General features: G+C 48.8%; 1 protein-coding gene across 1 annotated transcript in view; it reads right to left on the bottom strand.

Moving 5' to 3' along the window:
- Positions 1-19,111, bottom strand: part of ABCA13 (ATP binding cassette subfamily A member 13) — a 396,309-nt gene extending 377,198 nt beyond the window's left edge. Inside the window, exon 1 of the mRNA XM_019450998.2 lies at positions 19,043-19,111. Within this exon, the coding sequence (XP_019306543.2) occupies positions 19,043-19,111 (69 nt within the window). The remainder of the gene's footprint in view (positions 1-19,042) is intronic.
- Between the last annotated feature and the right edge of the window lie 1,382 nt (positions 19,112-20,493).

Below are 20,493 nucleotides of genomic sequence, written 5' to 3'. Positions count from 1 at the left end.
TATAATCTAGCAGTTTCTTAAAGATCTTTAACTGAAACAGAACCCCAGTTACACTTTAAAAAATAGTATCTCAGGGGGCGCCTGGGTGGTTGAGTCAGTTAAGCATCCGACTTCGGCTCAGGTCATGATCTCATGGTTCGTGAGTTCGAGCCCCAAGTCAGGCTCTGTGCAGACTCTGTGCAGCCTATGTCTCTCTCTCTCTCTCTCTCTGACCCTCCCCTGCTCTCTCTCTCTCTCTCAAAAATAAATAAACGTTAAAGAAAATAGTACGTTAGTTTTTTATTTGTAAGCTAATCACCAGCTGCTCCAAAAAGCACAGGTAGGGGGGAAATCTCCCATTGTTCGAATGTGAAATAACTCCGTTCAGAAGACAAGTATCGAAACACCCAGTTCTGCTGTGTCACTGCCCATTGTGAGCCAGTGAATCACCTCCTTTCACAAGACTCTCTCCCAGAGGCGCTCAGAGGCTCTTTCTCATCATATTTTTGTACCCTGGTTTCCTTCTCATGTGTCCTCATTGTCCTGGAGTCTTACCTGACATTTTTGATCCCCTCCCTGCTAACTGGGAATGCTTCCCCCCATCGCCCACACCGTGGGCCCCCCACGAGGGGCTTCCCCGCACTGGAAGGGCCGAGAACAGACAGCACCCATGCTGTCCCCCCTAAGGCAGCCCGGAGCAGATGCTACAAGATGCTGTGCTCTCAAGAAATTAATCAGCTTGGAGCACCTGGGGGGCTCAGTCAGCTGGGCATCCGACTTTGGCTCAGGTCATGATCTCGCAGTTCGTGAGTTCGAGCCCCGCATCGGGTTTTTTGCTGTCAGCACAGAACCTGTTTTGGAACCTCTGTCCCCCTCTGTCTCTACCCCTCCCCTGCTTGTGCTCTCTCAAAAATAAATAAACATTAAAAAAGAAAGAAAGAAAAGAAAAAAAGAATCAGCTGGGAGAATCACCTGGGCTCACAAAACAGCAGCCACTGGATCAGGCGCCCACACAGCAGGGTCCCAAGCGGGGAGCTCCCACCAGGGAATGGAAAAAGTATTCAGTTCTGCACCCCAGATTCCACAGTCGCCCTCCCCATGACCTCAATGGGTGCCCCTCCTTGGTTCCTAAAAACACAGCTGAGACGCAGCAGCATTTGGCGGAGACCTTCACAGCACACACACAGAAATACATACGTCAACGGCTCTCGGGTAAAACATTGGTGTCTCCTTACAGACTTTTTCTTCTTCCAGACAGAATGAGACGAGACAAAGAAAAGAAGGTAGAGGAGAAAGAGAGCCAACTTGTCTTTATATAAGATGAAAGCCACAAAAATGCCAAGAAACAGGTCTCTAGAGCAGATCGAGCAAGTTCAGTCCTAACTCAGCCCAGCAGCTCCAAACCTGTCATCCTGGGGGGCCTCCCCAGCGCCCGCATCTGCGGGGTGAGAGCCCTGAAGGCATCACCTCCCTCCTTCTTCCCGCAGGAGTCAGAGAAAGCTGCGAGCAATAAACGAAACACGGAGAAGTGAGCAATGAGTCCGAGTCTGTTGGAGAACAACTTCCCCGAAATCGGATGGAGTGAGTATGCTATAAAATGCTGGACGAAGGGGAACCCGGGGGGCTCAGTCGGTTAAGCATCTGACTCTTGATCTCGGCTCAGGTCATGATCTCACGGTTCGTGAGATCGAGCCCCGGATGGGGGTCTGTCCTGACAGCAGAGCCTGCTTGGGATTCTCTCTCTCCTTCTCTCTGTTTGCCCCTCCCCTGTTTACACCCTATCTCTCTCTCTCAAAATAAATGAAAAATTAAAAAAAAAAAACTTTAAATGAAAACTATAAAAATAAAACACTGGAGAAAATTCCAAAGCGGAGCACAGAGCCCAGAGCCCAGCCAGGGTAATAATGTCTGCATCTCCTCCCATGGGGATGTGAGTCCTCCCTCATCCCCACCACCCCCCCTGCCATTGGCAATCAGCATATATAGGGTAAGCTCAGGGACCACACTGGGGTTTGAAGGAGAAATCAGACTGGTCTCAGATCTATCGACAAGAGAGTCGAGAACAAACACAACACCCGGCTGAGCCCTCCCAGAACGAATCAGATTAAAAGTGCAAAACAGCTGTCTAAGCATTCTGGAGGAATCACCCAAACACACAAACCAAAGTCATAAAGCACGACTGGAAAAGAAACAACCCAAAGAACATGAAATTTCTTTACAATAGCTTTGTAAAGAAAAAGAATTTAGTAAGAGCAAACTTTCGGAAAAAAGAGCTCAAAAGAAAAAAAAAGATGGTAAATGAAAAAGAGAGGTTGCAGATGTAGGGAAAACACAACAATAACAGAATGATTATTGTGGAAATCCAAAATTTAGACCTAGAAACTACACAGAGAGTAGTCGCTGGTTGAATTTGAATTTCTGCATCAGAGGAACAGTCTGAGATCACAACGGGGATTTTCTTTAAAACATTTTTAAAGGCAGAACCATAAACACAGAAAAGCATCCAACAAATACAACAAAAAACATGCTCAGAGATAGAACACAGAACTTCCCGGAAATAGAGAAGAGTTGTTCTAAAGACCAAAAGAATATGTTGTATTTCAGGGGGGAAAGATAAGCTGTAGCTGAGCTATGGCTATCGAGCCCCAAAGATAAAGGAAGATTAGCACAGGTCTCCAGAAGGGGAGAAAAAAAGCAACTCACTGAAAGGAGGGGGAAAAATCAGTCCAGCCTCAAATATATCTTCGCAACATTCAGTGCTGGATGCCGACGCATCAGTATTTACAAAGTTCAAAGAGAAAGAAAGTGTGATAAAAATATGATAACCAACCTAAATGGCCCTTAAATGAAAAGCAACATACGAATATTCTCAATCGTAAAGAACACAGATCATTTATTAACCTGAGCCAAGATCAAGAGTCAGACTCTTAACCGACTGAGCCACCTGGGCGCCCCTCCAACCAGTGTTTTATTCACTCCAACCATTTTGGGGCAAATTGTTGTACGACTTTGAATTCTTTTCATCTGATTATGTGAAGCCCTAGTCCATGAAACCCAAGGGGGAAATCTGGGCAATGACATCCGGCCAAAATAAAAAATGGGGCAAAGTTTAATACCCAGTCATGTCACCTCTGATTCTGGTAGCACATCAGCTAGAAACTACAGGACTCCTGCTAGGAGAACACAGTTCTTACTGCATGGCTGGACTTCCAGAAAGAAATCTCCAGAGAGCTGGGGTGAGGAGAGTGGCAAAAAATAAATCAAAGAGAAGAGAGAATCATAAGTTGAATCTTTAAGTGTAAGATTTAGTTATAAAGGAAAGTCCCCTCAAGGGGAATGGAGGAGAGGCAGGTAGGGCAATATTTAAATAACGAATGCCTGAGAATTCTCCAGAACATACGATGGCAGAGATTCATTGATAATGGAAATATAACATTTACCAGGAAACATAAATCCACATTAAAAACTCCAGCACAGTGCAAAGTGTCTGTCTTCGGCTCAGGTCATGATCTCACAGTTCCTGGGTTCAAGCCCCATGTCAGGCTCTGTGCCGACAGCTCGGAGCCTGGAGCCTGCTTGGGATTCTGTGTCTGCCTCTCTCTCTCTCTCTGCCCCTCCCCAGCTTGTGCCCTGTCTCTCTCTGTCTCTCTCTCTCTCTCTCTCTCTCTCTCAAAAGTATTAAAAAAGTTATTTAAAAAACCCAAAAACTTCAGCACAATTAAGTCAAAAAAAAGTTCTCAAAAGCAATTCAAGAAATAAAGCCACACCATGTCAAAGGAATGGTCAGATTTGCGAGGGACTCAGCAAGAGCAAGAAACCAGAAGATGATTAAATATCTTTAGATTCAGACAAGAGGCTTAAGAAAAAGAACCATCATATATAGAAAGGATCACAACGTAATAAAAGAAGTGAGAGGAGAAGAAGATGCAATAATTGGAGGCATTTATAAACTTATTAAACGTCCTCAAGAAAATAGAAACCAATAAGTGATAGAAACACAGAGAGAAAATTAGAGGGGCGCCTGGCTGGCTTAGTTGGTGGAGCTTGTGACTCTTGATCTCAGAGCTCCACATTGAGTACAGATTACTCAAAAATAAAAGCTTAGAAAAAAAGGCAATCACGAATTTACTTTCATCCAAGAAAATTCAATACCTGTCTCTCAATAATTCCCTACACCGGTAAGAATCACTTAGAAAATACTTTTTTTTGAAATAGTACTTTTTAAATAAGATGCCGTTTATAATTTTGACAAAAGTATAAAACACCTAGGGAAGAAAATTTACCCAAAATACGTGCAATTCTTTCATGCAGAAAATTGTGAAACTTTATTGAAAGATACCAGAGAGAACCGGGTAAACAAACAGAGCCGTTGGCGACGCACAAGCAATGTCAATATCACGAAGGGGTTTATTCTACCCAAGCTAGTCCAAGGGCTCAACGCAATTCCAGTGGAATCCCGACAAGTTTTTGCTTGTTGCATTTTGATTTGGCAGGTGTCGATTTTAATGAGCTGGTTCGGGAATGTACCCGGGAGATCAAAGGTCAATATCCAAGACAATTTTCACCAACGGCTTGAAAGGATTTGTCCTCTCACGTATCAAAACTTCCTATAAAAATAAGATGGGAAGACACAGCGTACTGTCAGTTCAGCGATACAGAAACTGACCTGAGGAGAGGCAAAGAGAGCCCAGGAACAGAACTTGGCATATTTGGAAACCTGATAGAGGAAGAAGGTGGTCAGCGGACCAATGGCAGAAAAAGTTGCTACTCAACAAACCACCAGGTCATGGGTGATCTGCAGAGTCGGGGAGCAGAGGCAGGGAGGTATCCGATCCTGAGCTCTCATTTTATACAAAGCTCTAAAAGTGAGAAAAAGAAACTTTAAGATGTTTATAAGAATACATGGTGCACCTTCTTCATGTCTTGGCGGTCTTAAACACGACAGAAAAAAGCATGAACAACAAAGGGAAATTAAGCCATATTAAAATTAAAATCTCTATTCTTCAGAAAAGCTATTTTTTTAGAAGTGTCATTTATATAACAAAATTTTTAATGTTTATTTTTGAGAAAGAGACAGCGCACGAGCAGGGGAAGGGCAGAGACAGAGGGAGACACAGAATCCGAAACAGGCTCCAGGCTCCAAGCTGTCAGCACAGAGTCCGACGCAGGGCTCAAACCCACGAACCACGAAATCATGACCTGAGCCGGAGTCGGACACTTAATGGACTGAGCCACCCAGGAGCCAGCCACAGACTTGGAGAATCTGTTTCAACATATGTAATTGACATTCCAGAATATATACACATTCCTACAAATCAGTGGGGAGATTGATTACCCCATAGAAAATACTCAAAGGATAAGAGCAGAGAGGAGCAAATTAGGAACACCCCATAACACACACGACAGGGTGCTCGGTCTCAGCAGTAGGAAGTACTTAGGAAGATGCAAATTAAACCCCAACAAAATACCATTTTACACCCACCAGTTCAGAAAAAAGTAAAACCTTTGACACCACCAAGTATCGGTGGGGACACGGGTCCACAGGAACTTTAGAAAACAGCCCGACAACATTAACAAAGCGGAAGGTGCACATTCTATGACCCATATATTTCAACAACTATATAATAAGTTGAAGCATATTAATTTATCTTTATTACACTGGTTTGAGCCTATTAAAAGGGTTCAAGCTGGTAGGTAATTACATACATGAATCAAGATGTGTGTCCAAGAACGCTTATGTTATTTTGTGAATGAGAAAAAAGAAACCGGAAGTCATGCAAAAATACAGGAGAATGTATCGTTCAATTGCTGTCCACTGAGCAGTGAAAATACGTGTACTCAGGGGCTCCTGGGGGGCTCAGTGGGTGGAGTCTGTGACTCTTGATATTAACTCAAGTCATGATCTTCAGGTTGGTGGGTTGGAGCCCCGAGTCGGGCCCTGTGCTGGCAGTGTGGAGACTGCTTAAGATTCTCTCTCTCTCTGCCCCTCTCCTCTGCTCTCACTCTCTCTCTCTCTCTTTCTCTCTAAAAGAAAGGGAGGGGTGCCTGGGTGGCTCAGTTGATTAAGCCTCCCACTCTTGATTTCTGCTCAGGTCATGATCTTGAGGTTTGTGGGTTCAAGCCCCACGTTGGGCTCCGTGCTGACAGTGTGGCACCAGTTTGGGATTCTCTCTCTCTCTCCCTCTCTCTCTCTCTCTCTCTCTCTCAAAAAATAAATAAATAAACATAAAAAAAGTTTTTTAAAAAAGTGCACTCATCCATCCATCCATTCATCCATTCATTCATTCATTCATTCATCAGGGAGTGGGTCGCAAGTGTCAGGCACTGAGGAACAGCAGTGAACACCCACGGCCGAGTCCCTGCCTGGGAGGATGGAGCAGATGTATGCATACACATCCCAAGAGTGCGGTTTCCCCCGGGGATGCACATGTGCAGACGACCAGGCCCTGTCCTCACACCCTTCGTCGGCATAGCCCTGGACCGTCTGCAAGCTCCTGCTCATCTGTTATTTTAGCCTTCCACCAACCAGTGAGGTAGGTCACGTTGTGCACAGTCTGTTGCCCGGTCTCCTTGGACTAGTTTTCAAGGGAACCTGAATCAACCTCAGGCCTGTGGATGAAATAAACACTTCCCCATCTTACTTGAACAGAACGTTTTATGAGTGGAGCTTAATGAAACCCATTTTTAAATCCTCAGGCTTACGCGGGCAGTGTGTGGTTTCGGTTACAACTGAAAACCACAAAGAACCAAACGCCCCGGTACAAAAAGCACAATTGCTGATGAATCAAGAAGGAAGGAGGCTCTTACCAGGAAGAAGGTAGTCATGAGACTCATGGAGGAAAACATCATAACAAGTTTAGAATATCAAGGAAGCTGAAGCAAAGCATGTAATTAGTCTGCTGCTTGGTCTTTGGAAACAAAGGGCTTTGCCTAGAGCGTGAAATTCTATTGTGTCTCTTTGGGGCGCGCACGGATCTCTGGATGTCAGCCTCTCAGAAGAGGGGACTTTCCCAGAAGTATTATGAGGTCCTGGCTGTAAACCCTGCGATAAGAGAGGGTCCAAACAAAGCCTGACTCAAAACCAAATAGCAACCATCCACCCAGTTGGCCTAAATCCATTGCCACCTTGACCTGGGACTTCCAAACCCCTCTCCAACAGAGTCCAAAATTCCCTCTCTAAGAGAGCCTGTGCAAATCTTTATGTTGGCCAATGAGTTAGCTGGGGGCCGAGAGATAGAAATGGATGAGTTCTCTCGCTCTCCTACTTTTTTGTTTTTGTTTTTGTTTTTTTGGTGCTGTTACTTTTTTGGCTTTATATTGAAAAGCAATTGCTTTTTATTCAACACTCACATACTAAACATTCATGTTGAAGCTATTCAGGGTGTCCAAAACAGGCTCAACCAGGGTCTCCTGGATGGCTCAGCTGGTTAAGCATCCGACTCTTGATTTCAGCTCAGGCCATGATCTCACAGTTCATGAGATGGAGCCCCACATTGGGCTCTACGCTGGCAACGTAGAGTCTGCCTGGGATTCTGTCTCTCCCTCTCTCTGTCCCTCCCCAGCTCATGCTCTCTCTCTCTCATAATAGGAAAACATTCTTTTAAAAAATTAAAAACAACAGGGGCACCTGGGTGGCTCAGTCGGTTAAGTGTCTGACTTCAGCTCAGGTCATGATTTCATGGCTCGTGGATTTGAACCCTGCATTGGACTCTGTGCTGACAGCTCAGAGCCTGGAGCCTGATTCAGATTCTGTGTCTCCCTGTCTCTCTGCCCCTCCCCTGCTCACACTCTGTCTCTCTCTCTCTCTCTCGAAAATAAACAAACATTAAAATAATAATAATAATAATAAGTAATTTTAAAAAACAAAGAAAAAGCAATGGTGATACTGGAAGATATACAAACTAAACCTGGCCAATAAAAATGCAGAAACAAACAAAAAGGAACAACTGTTGGGGTGGGGGTCGGGTACTTGAAATCCATGCATTAAGGTCTCAATGAGTAAACCACAGGAGAAAATCACTAGCCTCCTACTTACAAAATTGGAAGAGAATTTGATGGGCAATTTATTATTTTTTAAATATCTTCTTTTTAAGTAATCTCCACATAGCCCCAGAGTGGGGCTCAAACTCACAATCCCGAGATCAAAAGTCGAGTGCACCACTCGACTGTGCCAGCCCGGTGCCCCGATGGACAATCTAAATAAGGGAAAATACAGATAAAAATGCTCCCTTTGGGAGAACCCCGGGTGGCTCAGATGGTTAAGCATCCAACTTTTGATTTCAGCTCAAGACAGGATCTCACGGTTGCTGGGATCAAGCCCCACGTTGGGCTCTGCGTTGACAATGCAGAGCCTGTGTGGGATTCTCTCACTCCTTCCCTCTCTCTCTCTGCCCCTCCCCTGCTCACACTCATTCTCTCTCTCAAATAAACTTAAAAAAAATAATAATAATAAATAAATATAAAAATATTCCCTTTTACGCTGATGTCTCAAAAGAGAAGATTAAAGAAAGTTTAACTTGCCACCAGACCTGTACGAAGTCTGGGCACACAGACCACACACACGCGCTCAGTTAGGCCAACACAGGCCGGGAAAACACAACCCTGGACACACCGGTTGGTAGCCATGACTTGCACGTCCCTTTTGAAAGAAAGCTGGCCGGCAGGTAGCAGAAACCACAGCAATGCGTAGTAGTTTGGGCTCCTTTTGGCTTGGATGTACCACTGTTTGGAACGTATTCTAACATAATTGGGGTGGGGAGGCACCAGCAGGCCCAGCACCAAGGTAATGCTCCGTACGACATGATGCATCAAACAGAGCTTTGTGGCCATGGTTCTCATACCGCTGCAAACAGGGAAGCCCTCCAACAGAATGCCTCATTACAGCAACTCTTGATGACCCAGTGCCCCAGGCAGGGACGTGGAGGTGACCAAACCTTTATCTAGCAAGGGGTAGAGTTCTGCACAGGGTGGCCGGGCCAGGTGGGGACCGCTGCCCCCCGGGCCCCGGGCAGGTGGCCCCTGCTCTCAGCCTCCCTCATCCGAGAAATGGGAATGAGAAGTCCTACCCTGCAGGGGCATGGGGAAGACCAAACAGGCCTGGGGTGGGGGACCTGAGGAAGTTACAATGCACAGGGGAGACAGGACACTGGAAGCACACAGGAAAGGGCCAGGGCTGAGAAGACATCCCAGGTCCCCCAAGGGCAGCCACAACACCATCTCACCTTTCACCATCAGTCCCTCCTAGCAGCCCTGTGTCCCTCACACAGCCCCTAAGTCTAGGAGAGGTCAGGATGGGTGGCATGCACATGCCTGCTTGCCTCTTCCCCGCACCCCCCCCCATCCCTAAGGAGTGGTTGTTTTCAAACGGGGGCCCTCGGGTGCACAGGTTAGACTCTGCCAGGAGCTCTTGCTTGGAACCTGCAGGGTGACAGGTGCCTGTGAGCACAGCCTGGGGACAAGCCCCTGCTATCTGGTCCAGGACTGGGACTGTGATGTCCCTCCCTTGGGTGAGCACTGATTTAGCCACAGGCAGACAGGGCAGGAAGGGGCTCCAGATGTGGAGAGAGCAACTGACACAGCTGAGTGGCAAATGCAGAGCTGATCTCGGGGCCCCAGGGTGACAAAATGTATGTCCTCCTCAGTCTCCATGGTCCCCGGGACACAGCCTGGGCCTGTAATACAATCTCACAAAACAAGCCTGAAGTCTCCCTTGCCCTTCGTCTCTGGAGTTATTGTTACCAGGAGGTTGGTTTTGTTTTATTTTGTTTTAACCTTGCTCGTAATCCAAAACCCAGGCTTATCTGAGCCAAAGTAAATAAAACAGGGAAACTCCAAGATTCCTAACAAGACCCACATCCCGGAGTAGGGAGGGGGCACCTCTCTGGAAAAGAAGATGATTCTGCTTTTGGTTTTTGGTTGTTTGTTGTTGCTTTTGTTTTTGTTTCTTCGTGGAAGCCACATGAATTCACCATGCTAAATAGAAACTTCCAGAACTAGCCTTTTGAGGATCTTGCCATTTTCCCTTCCCATATGTTGGTAACATTTTCAGCAGAAAGGCAATGTAAACAGGGTTTTTGTTTCCTTTCCACCTTGACAAACAACCACATTGAGAACCGAAAAATCGGATGCCTTGTTTCTGAAACCCAGTTCGTTTTCTACACTTTTGAAAGACTGGATCTTCTGACATTCTTTTTTATTTTTATTTTTATTTTTGAGTTTATTTATTTATTTTGAAAGAGAAAGAGTGGGGGAGGGGAAGACAGAGACGGAGGGAGAGAATCCCAAGTAGGTTCCACGCTGTCAGCACAGGGCTCGGTGTGGGGCTCGAACTCACCAACTGTGAGATCATGACCCGAGATGAAATCAAAAGTCAGATGCCTAAACTACTGAGCTACCCAGGCGCCCCTGGATTTTCTTGCATTCTTCAACTTGGGCCTTGATGCAGGACAGAAGAACATCTACAGCGAGCAAAACTCTAACACACTTTCTGTGCAGAAGGTGTGCCCACTGCCCCTCAGAAGTGGTCTCTGAGCTCCACTCCATCATGTGTGCTGAGACCATGAGGAAGAAAAGGAAGATGAAGGTAAGGAACTGGAAGCATATTAAGATCCATCAAAATGAGGGGCCCCTGGGAGGGTTAGTCAGTTGAGAATCAGACTTTTCAGCTCAGGTCATGATCTCCTGGTCTGTGGGTTCGAGCCCCGCTTTGAGCTCTGTGCTGGCAGCTTGGAGCCTGGAGCCTACTTCAGATTCTGTGTCTCCCTCTCTCTCTGCACCTCCCCCGCTCACACTTTGTCTCTCTCTATCTCTCAAAAAGTGAATAAACGTTAAAAAGTGAAAAAAAAAAAAAAAGATCCATCAAAATAAAAGCAAAGGCCCTGTGGCCAGCGTGGTAGGAGCAGGAGAAAGGCAAAGAAACCCACGCGGCCTACACACATGCCTGCACCCCCCCTAAAGATACAAAAAGACATTTGTGTTTCAATATTCAATTTCTGAACCGCTTTTCCTGGACCCCTGCTCTGAGTAAGCTGAGACACACTTGAATGACCTTCAGTGACCCTCGGTGACCTTTAGTGAAGCCAGTTTCCCCCGGGGGTCAGGGCCACCTGCTCCCCAGCACCCCTGCCAGGGACAGCCTGCCAGCCAGAGGAAAGAGCAGCCATGGAGGCCGTCCAGGGGTCTTTGCAGGGGGACGTGGATTCTCCTGAGGCTCCCGCGGCCGCCCGAGGATACCCTGCCTCCCTCCCCGCCATCTTGCTCAGCATCACCTGGTCTGCAGCTCCAGGGGTGCATGGGTGGAGGCCACCTGCTCTCAGAGGTCTCAGAAGGCACCCCTCAGGGCACCCCGCCAGGCTCCACTTTGAACCAGCAGCCAACGAGAACGCCCTGACCACAGGGATGGCTAAACTACCAGAGCCGCACAGGTGGTCAGTTCTGCTGAGCGCAAGGTTACCAGGGAGCAGGGCTGGCGCCACCAGGACAGCCGTTTGGGAGAGCGAGGCCCCAGGCTGTGTCCCAAACCCGGCTCAAGAGGCCGGGTCCTTCCACGAGAGACCTGAGGACATGCTGTGGGGCCAGAGTCACTGAGTCGAAGGTTCTGGGGCCCTGACGTGAACGGGCAGTGGACAATGCCAGCGTGGACTCTCCCTCACTGCCCCACCGCAGGGGATTTCTGTGTGCCCAGGAGCCCACCGTCGTCATTGGTCCAGTCCCCGCACTGATGCCGACCAGACACGCGGAATTCAGGCCGCTGGCCTCAGCTGGGACATGGGCCCCTAGCCGGCAAGTCGGGTAGCTGAGACGGCCCAGAGGCTGCAGACTTCCAGCCTGGAGGGGAGCCCGTGCAGCTGGTGGTGATTCACTCCATGCTGAGCAGACGGTGGAAACGCGTTCTTAGGGGGACCCATCCCTTCTCTTTGAATATTTATGTATGTATTTTTGAGGGGGGAGGGGCAGAAAGAGACAGAGAATCCCAAGCAGGTCTGTGCTGTCAGCGCAGAGCCCAACGCAGGCCTCGAACTGGCAAACTGTGACATAGTGACCTGAGCAGAAATCTCGAGTCAGACAATTAACCGACTGAGCCCCCCAGGTGCCCCCTGGGGGCACCTGGTCTGATGAATTTCCTTTGTTTGACGGACTTCTTCCTTGAGAGAGGGGACAGAGTGTGACACCAGAGGTCAAGCCACCCGGGAGCGCTGTGCCATTTAAAAGTCCCAAGCCACACAAGGCGAGGGTTTGTCTCATCGAACCAACATGTTAGAGCCCCAGGATGGGTCACGTACACACCCTGTGAGGGGCAGAATTGTCTCCTCCCCGGATTCACATGTTCAAGTCTGGACCCCCAGAACCTCAGAATGCGACCTGATTTGGAAACAAGCCCGTTGCAGATTTGGTTACGTTGAGATGAGGTCATGCTGGGCCTCACGCTGGGGTCAGGCCGGCGGTCCCGGGTCAGAAATGACCATGTCCTCATAAAAAGGAGAAGTTGAAAGTCCTGGAAGCAACTTGTTTCATCTTTTAATGACAATGCAGGGGCACCTGGGGGCCCAGTCTTTTAAACGTCAGATTCTTGGTTTCAGCTCAGGTCATGATCTCATGATTTGTGAGATAGAGCCCCACATCGGGCTCTGTGCTGACGGCCTGGAGCCTGCTTGGAATTCTCTCTGCCACCCTTTCTCTGGCCCTCCCCCTGCTCACTGTCTTTCCTTCTCTCTCTCTCTCTCAAAATACATAGATAAACTTTTTTTAAAAAGCAGGTTTTTTTTTAATTCTTCTCTATAATAATCTCTTTCTTTTAATATAAAAGGCATGTGTTTTCCCCAACCCACTAAAACTGAGCGTCAGAAGAAAACGGAAAAAAGGACACACGTGAGCTGAGACAGATGTGGAGGGAGGGAGGTGCGAAGACACAGGGCGGAGACACTGTCCACAGCCAAGCAGAGAAGGCTCAGAAGCGACTAGCCCTGTGGACTCCTGTTTTCAGACTTGGAGACTTAGAGCTGAGACGGTGTCTGTCTGCAGTCCCGACCCAGGCTGTGGGTTTGCAAAGGCAGCCCGAGCCGACTGGGGCTGGGTCCCAGGATCGACACGGTCCCAGGATGGACACAGTCCCAGGATCCACACGGTCCCAGGATGGACACAGTCCCAGGATCCACACGGTCCCAGGATCCACATGGTCCCAGCGCCAGCACCGATGCATCCCAGCTGCCTTGCAGGTGACAGGAGAGGCCCCACTTTTGACTTCTCAGTACACCCAATGCAAGAATATTGGTAAATATTTTCAGCACCAACATTCCATGCTGGTGACTTTTCTTTAACTTTTTCAATCCACAAAAACCACAAACAGGTCATTATTGTCCATAACCCCTTCCACAAACGCTTTTCTAAACATCAGTCTGTTCATATAGTTACTATTTAACTCCTGCACTTTCTTGTTTCCTCTAATATGAAGCTATTCTGCTGCTTTAAGATTTTATTTTTACGGAGCCTCCACACCCAACAGGCTCGAACCCACAACCCCGAAATCAAGAGTCGCATGGTCCACAGACTGAGCCAGCCAGTGCCGCTACCCCCGCTATTTTAAAAAATATACACAAGAACTGAAGCATCTTTGGGGTGTTTGGGTGGTTCAGTCGGTTAAGCGTCCGACTTCGGCTCAGGTCATGATCTCACAGTCCGTGAGTTCGAGCCCCGCATCAGGCTCTGTGCTGACAGCTCAGAGCCTGGAACCTGTTTCAGATTCTGTGTCTCCTCCTCTCTCTCTGCCCCTCCCCTGCTCACACTCTGTCTCTGTCTCTGTCTCTGTCTCTCTGTCTCTCTCTGAAAAATAAATGAACATTAAAAGAAATTTTTTTAAGTAAGTGCAGCATCTTTTCAGGAGCCATCATTTGATCTTTTTTCAAACCTGCCTAGCAGAGGTCAGCTCCTAACCTTTGACCCTCTGGTTCCAATTAACACTCTTACAGACCTTTATGGCAAATCTGGAAACAAATAGTGGATGTGTTGTAATTATACAAAACCAGCCAGCATCAATCTCAAAGACCTAAACAATTTCCAAAAACAAGAAGGGCTACTTTACTCCTGGGGCTTGATAACTATAATTTCTTGCAATTTCAGAAAAATATAGAATCACGGCCAGCGTGTTGTTTCCAAAGGGGAACTATTTTTTGACACTAAGTTGGGCTGTTAGCACCTACATTCATTAGTGGACAAAAATTCAAAGATGTTACAAAAGCAGGGGCACCCGGCTGGCTCAGTTGGTAGGGTTGTGAGTTCGAGCCCCACATTGGGAGTAGACATCACTTAGAGAAGAAGAAAGATCTCCTACAAGGAAAACACACACACATACACACAGAAGCCCTGAGGTTTGCAGTAGTTGAAGCTCAGGTTGAAAATCTGTTCCTCAAATGTTAAAGAGAAGAAAAGTGGTTTCCCAGATGGTGTTTTTAAGGACCAGGCCCCAAGGCATTGGGCCAGGAGGAAGGTTCAGAGCAATGTGGCCTGGGTTGGGGTGGGCTTATCTGGGGCTGTCCCAGGGGAGTGGGGAGGTGTTGGAGTCTGGCTTTGTGCCAGTGGGGAGCCCACCACAGCCACCACAGTCTTGGGGCTTCCCGGGAGCCAGGCCAGGAGACCCCGTAACCCTTGCCTGTGTCTAGGAGCATTCTGCCACACGTGTGGCCCTCGAAAGCGAGAATGTGGGGCTTTATGGGTAGCGAGGGCCTGGGGTGTGGGGCCAGCAGGTGGAACCTGGTTCCTGGTCAAATGGTGGCCAGTAGGGTTTCGTGATTTCCGTCAGCCCGCTCCGACCCACAGCTGGGAGCGGACCCCGGGTTTATAGGACCATGATGCCCTCATATTAAAGTGAGCCCCAATCCCCCTGCGCTAGCCAAAATGTTTGCATGCGCTTTTCATCGATGGAGAGAGGAACTAGAAACACAGAGCAGAGAGTAAGATTCTAACACAGGCAGGAGACCCAGAGAACAGTCACTGTTCCAGGATTGAGGGGCGGGGACTGGTGGTGGGGGCGGGGACTGGTGGGGGGCGGGGCTACTGCCATCCACCTGTGCAGGCTAAAGGGTCAGGCTGTGTCTTAAAAAAACACGGGAAAACCTCAAAAGGTGCAGAAAGAGGACGTCCCAGCAGCAGATGCTTGGCTTTCCTTATTTCTTCTTGCTGCTATTAAATTATTAGCATGAGAGGCAACGAATCAGATTGACTTACAGTTAAAATGAAATGTAAAGGTGTGTGTGTAAATTCATGCGGCAAGGCTCGCGGCCAGTGGCCATTTGCGAGTGTTGGCAAGGTTGATCCGAAGTGGCCCCTGCGGGGCCCCTCCCGGGGCACCGTCAGCTGCTCTGGACGTGCCCAGAGCACTGTCCTCATCCGACCCAGAATCCGGGAAACTCACTGCAGAGAAATGACCTAGCAAGAGATGCGTCCTCCAAGTCTAAAGATGTCATGTGGAACAGTAAGAGCTAGGAGGAAACAACGTCCAGCGTAAAGACACGGTTTAAGAATTTATGTGTATCCAACCGACCGCCTAGTTTGCAACAAAACCGTTAAATTCAAAGACCGAAGGGAAACTTTTAAAATGTCGGGCTTCCGTGTTAAGGGATGGCAAAAAGCAAAAAGCTATGACTTTAATTATGTAAAAATATCACATCATGGGAGTGCCTGGGGGGCTCAGTCGGTGAAGCGTCCGACTTCCGCTCAGGTCATGATCTCACGGTTTGTGGGTTCGAGCCCCGTGTGGGGCTCTGCGCTGACAGCTCGGAGCCTGGTGCCTGCTTCGGATTCTGTGTCTCCCTCTCTCTCTCTGCTCCTCCCCCCGCTCGCACTATGTCTCTCTCGCTCTCAAAAATAAAAAAAAAAAAAAAAATTAAAAAAATTTTTTTAATAATTTTTTCCCAAGAAGAGTGGAAAGTCACCAATCTATGGAGCTAAGCACAAAGATGAATATAAGGGTACTATTCATCCATTCTACACTATTCTAATTTTCTGTCTCAAGCGTCCACGATCAAACATTTTCTAAAGGAATGATACAATAATAAAATATCATGAAATGAAGGTTTTTTTTTTCTTTAAAGAAAATACAGAAGCAGTGTGAGGTGATAGCTCACTGCACTTTGGGTCTGCATCACCTCACAAAGAGCGCCTGCTTCGAATTTACTCTGCAGACGGTTGGAGGCCGCCTGCTCCCTGGGGTCGGGGGCTTAGCCCACAGTTTCACCGATCCCCCCCACCCCATTGGCAGAGGCAGGAAGCCCTGTGCACAAACCACTCGCGGGCTATGGCTGGGGGCCAGGATGCAGCTTGGAAATAGGTCAGTTTGGAGCCACTGGCACAAGGCTGTACTGAGTATTTCCAGTGCAGTGGGCACGGAGGGCTGGGAACACGTTCCCTGCCTGGGGCCACTGCTCCCCAATGCGCAAGCAGAAGCTGAGCCATCCTGGGCCCTCCCCTATCCTCGGTCTCCAAGGCCACCTCCTTCCAGCACCTGAGACCTCCCAGCACCACCATCATCGCCCATGTAAGAAAACGATTCCTGGGGCACCTGGGTGGCTCAGTCAGTTAAGTGTCTGACTTCGGCTCAGGTCATGATCTCACAGCCTGTGAGTTCGAGCCACGTGTCGGACTCTGTGCTGACAGCTCAGAGCCTGGAGCCTGCTTCGGATTCTGTGTCTCCCTCTCTCTGATCCTCCCCCCCCCCCCCGCCCTTATGCTCTGTCTCCCTCTCTCTTTCTCTCAAGAAATAAATGAACATTAAAAAAAAAACAAGAAAAAAGAAAACGTTCCTGTTCCTATATCGGGCACATATGTGGGCACACGGTGGGCACTAACTCACTTCATCCTTGCATTCAGTCTCTTCTTACAGGGAGGAGAACCAGGTCGGGAAATGTGCCTACGCAAGTGAACTAGGAAGTGGCAGAGCAGTTAGGAACCCAGGAGGGCGGGCTCCCCATTCTCCACACCACACCCCGCACTCCCTGCGCCCTGTGATGTTGCCGAATAGCCTGCCGCAAGTGTCATTTCCTGCTTGTGCAGGGATAGCTGTGGGGTTTATCCCCAGAAACAGGCTCATGAAATATGTGCTTGTATATTTCACTGCTTTTTCTCTGTCCGAGCTGTCAGCACAGCGCCCGACGCGGGGCTCGAACCCACGAACCACGAGATCATGACCTGAGCCGAAGTCGGATGCTTCACCGACTGAGCCCCCCAGGCGCCCCCTGAGCTACAGCAACTTGAGGGCAGGACACAATTTGTCTGGCACACCCAGCATCTAGCATCTAACGGAGATGCAATAAATATTGTAGTCCTTTCTTCCTTTACTCTTGCAACCAATATTTATCGAACACCTATTGTGGGCAGATACCATCTGGGTGCTAGAGAACACGTTGGCGAACAAATCAGAAAAAGTTCCCTGCTCACACGGATCTGAGATACTGAGGCAGGCTCCAGAGCAAGCTGACAAGTCAGTAAATACGTGGCATGTTGGTTGTGAGGTGATAACTACACGAGGCAAAGAAGGGCAGCGTGCAGGACCACACTTCAGTGAGTCGACATCAAATGAATGAGTGAGTGAAGAATGTCTATCTGAATGTCACCGTGACTAGGTATAAACTGACATTACAGGCTAGACTATCCTGGAAACGGCCTCCCTGAGCCAACAGACAAAAAGCCTGAGAAACTAACTTCCACCTGTGACATTTCTTCCGCAGGAAAATGGGCTCCGTTACTCAAAACCTCTATGTCAGTAAAATTCGACTTTTGACTTACAAAGTCAATATGATTATATTATATAATGATATATATGATATAATGATGTCATTATAATATGATGTTCATGAACTGAAAAACACTAAGGCACTAACAATCAGTTAAGAGCAGAAGCCTCCTTGTTAGCTCCTGATCTTAAAACCTGTCAGGGGTGCCTGGGTGGCTCAGTCCGTTGAATGTCTGTCCTCGGTTCAGGTCACGATCTCATGGTTTGTGAGTTCAAGCCCCGCATTGGGCTTTGCGCTGACAGTGCAGAGCCTGCTTGGGATTCTCTCTCTCTCTCTCTCTCTCTCTCTCTCTCTCTCTCTGCCTCTCCCCAACTTATTATTCTCAGAGTGAATACATAAACTTAAAAACATAAATAACTTGTGCAATCAAATTTCCAACTGAAGTCATTTGAATCCTGAAGGTCTTTGCATGAGAAAGAACGCATCTTTTTCGACATTTACCCTATTTTGAGAAAGAAGGAATATTCCGGATATGAGAAGTTAGCAAAATGAAATTCAGTGTCAGTTACTGAATGGCTTCAAACAGAACAATGCGTCAGCAGGGAAACCCTTGTGCTCAGTGTGGACCTTAGAATCGGAAACCCTGTGACGGCCGATCTCCGTCTGCTGAAAACGACACTGAGACGCTGTTCATTTCAATCTGGCAGCGTTACAAATAAAGGCGAGGTCATCATCCTAATAAGCCGGTGATTTCTGCTCCGTTAAACCGCACACTTACAGGCTATTTGTGTAACACTAACACAAGCCTGGTTTGAGCAATTCCAATCTACTCAGGCGCCTTGCGATGTAATTTGGATAAAGTTCCCAAGAGATGAGAATTAGGCTCAAGGTGTGATATCGAATAGCCCCAAGTGGACGTGTCAGGCCCGCTCTGGTGACAGACACCGCTGCCTCCCGCCGTGGGGTCGCATCTGTAACATACTATGCATGCCTTGTCCCCTCAACCAGGGGGATGTGCAGTTTCATTTTTAGAGCCGATGCCCCAAAACACTGATTACAGTTCAAATTCCACCTTTATATTTTGAGGGGGGGGTGGCTAGCCCTTTTCGCGCCAGATGGGCGCAGCCTGGATCTCATCGCCCGGATTTCATGCCGGTTGTGACAGTTCAGCTATTTTGGCCCTGAGGGCAGGTTCTGACTGCCAGAGACCCAGCCCCCCTCCCATACTTCCCTGCAGAGCGGGGCAGGCCCACCAGGCCCCCCACCCCGGACCCTCCGTCCTCACAGCACACTCTTCCCTTCCCCGGGACCCTTGGGAAGTGTGCCCCGCACACACTCACCGGGTGCCTGAGTCTGCAAAGCCAGTTCTTCCAGATCAGGGCTCCGAACTGGCGCCCAGCCGGCCCCATGCCCGCTCGCGGTCAGGAAGCCAGCCGGAGCCCGGGCTTATATCTGCGGGGCTGGGGGAAGGCTGGGCAGCATTAGTCAATCCCAACAAAAGTAAGTGAGGCAAGACAGATTACTAGTGGCTGCACACGGCAGGCATCAAATGTCCCTCTTGTTCTGCGTCTGTTGAGAAATCTTGCCTTTTCATGGGCGGCCCTGCATTCTGGGAGGGTTGGGTTACCGGAGGCGGCCCCGGAGCCCTTTCCCGCGCACGTTTCCAAGAGCGCACACCAGTGATGACAGCGGGCGGGAGGCAGTGCTGGAGGTGACGCGGCCCCCCCAGCCCTGATGTGAATTCAGTGGAATGAGTCCTCCCCTCCCCTGGCACCAGCTATCACAGAACTAGCCAGGACATTTTTGGAGGTCCCCTGGCAGAGAATCCGGGGGAAAGAGATGGAGAGCGGTACTGGTGTTCCCCAAGGCACAGTAGAGGGGTGGTTAAGTTCAAGGTCGGCTGTGCCGCTGTGCATCCTCCTCCGTGACCCCTCACTTCGCCCTTTTCTCCCAAGGGGCCCATGCTTCCTACAGCAGGCAGAGCAGGGGTCTGATCAGCCTCCCCCAACCCCAGGGCCTGTACGTAAACCCTGGGTGGCACGGAAAGGATGAGGGAACCTTAGGCAAGCAGAGGGAAAGCACAAGCCAGCACCCCCACCCCCCAGGGGGGATGTGTGTGACATTCCTCAGGCACTCTGGCTGCCCAAGAACAAAGGAAAAGAAAGAAAACAAACAGTTAACTGATAAGAGACCACAGTCCTGCAGGACAGGAGTCTCCATCAGTTTGCAAATATCTTAGTAAATTACAAGAAAAAGGCAATCTTACCCATAGCCTCAGCCACGGAAACCTACAAACTCATTCCCGGAACCCCAGCATCACCCTCCCCTCCATAGTGATGTGGGGAACACAGGCAGAAGGAAATGGCAGGTAACATTAAATGTCTTCATAACCTGTAGCCCATTGACAGATACTCGAGGCAAGTACAGAGCAGCACGTTTCTCCAGAAACCCCTGCCCGAGAGGGAAAACAGCCATAGCCAGACAGTAACAGGGCTTCCAGGATCCCATGGGTCCTCTTTAGCACATCAAAGTCCTTCTGGAGGCCTCCCTTTGCCTTTCCCTCCCCCAACTGCACAGTATAGAACCAGTCTCTCCTCCCAAGCCCAGCACAGCTCTCTCTGCCCTCGGGTCCTGTCCCCGTGCTTTAATAAAATCACCTTTTTGCACCAAAGACATCTCAAGACCATCAGCTCTCACCCCCACCATCACCCCAAAACCTCAACAGTGAGACAACAAAGGCCAGCCCCTCCCCCGTCTGTCCTTCATCACCGCTGCCCCCGCAAAGGGGGCC

This window comes from Panthera pardus, unplaced genomic scaffold (assembly GCF_024362965.1).
Source record: "Panthera pardus isolate Hobbes unplaced genomic scaffold, ASM2436296v1 HiC_scaffold_8, whole genome shotgun sequence".
Taxonomy (NCBI): domain Eukaryota; kingdom Metazoa; phylum Chordata; class Mammalia; order Carnivora; family Felidae; genus Panthera; species Panthera pardus.
This window is presented reverse-complemented; position numbering and strand designations above follow the sequence as displayed.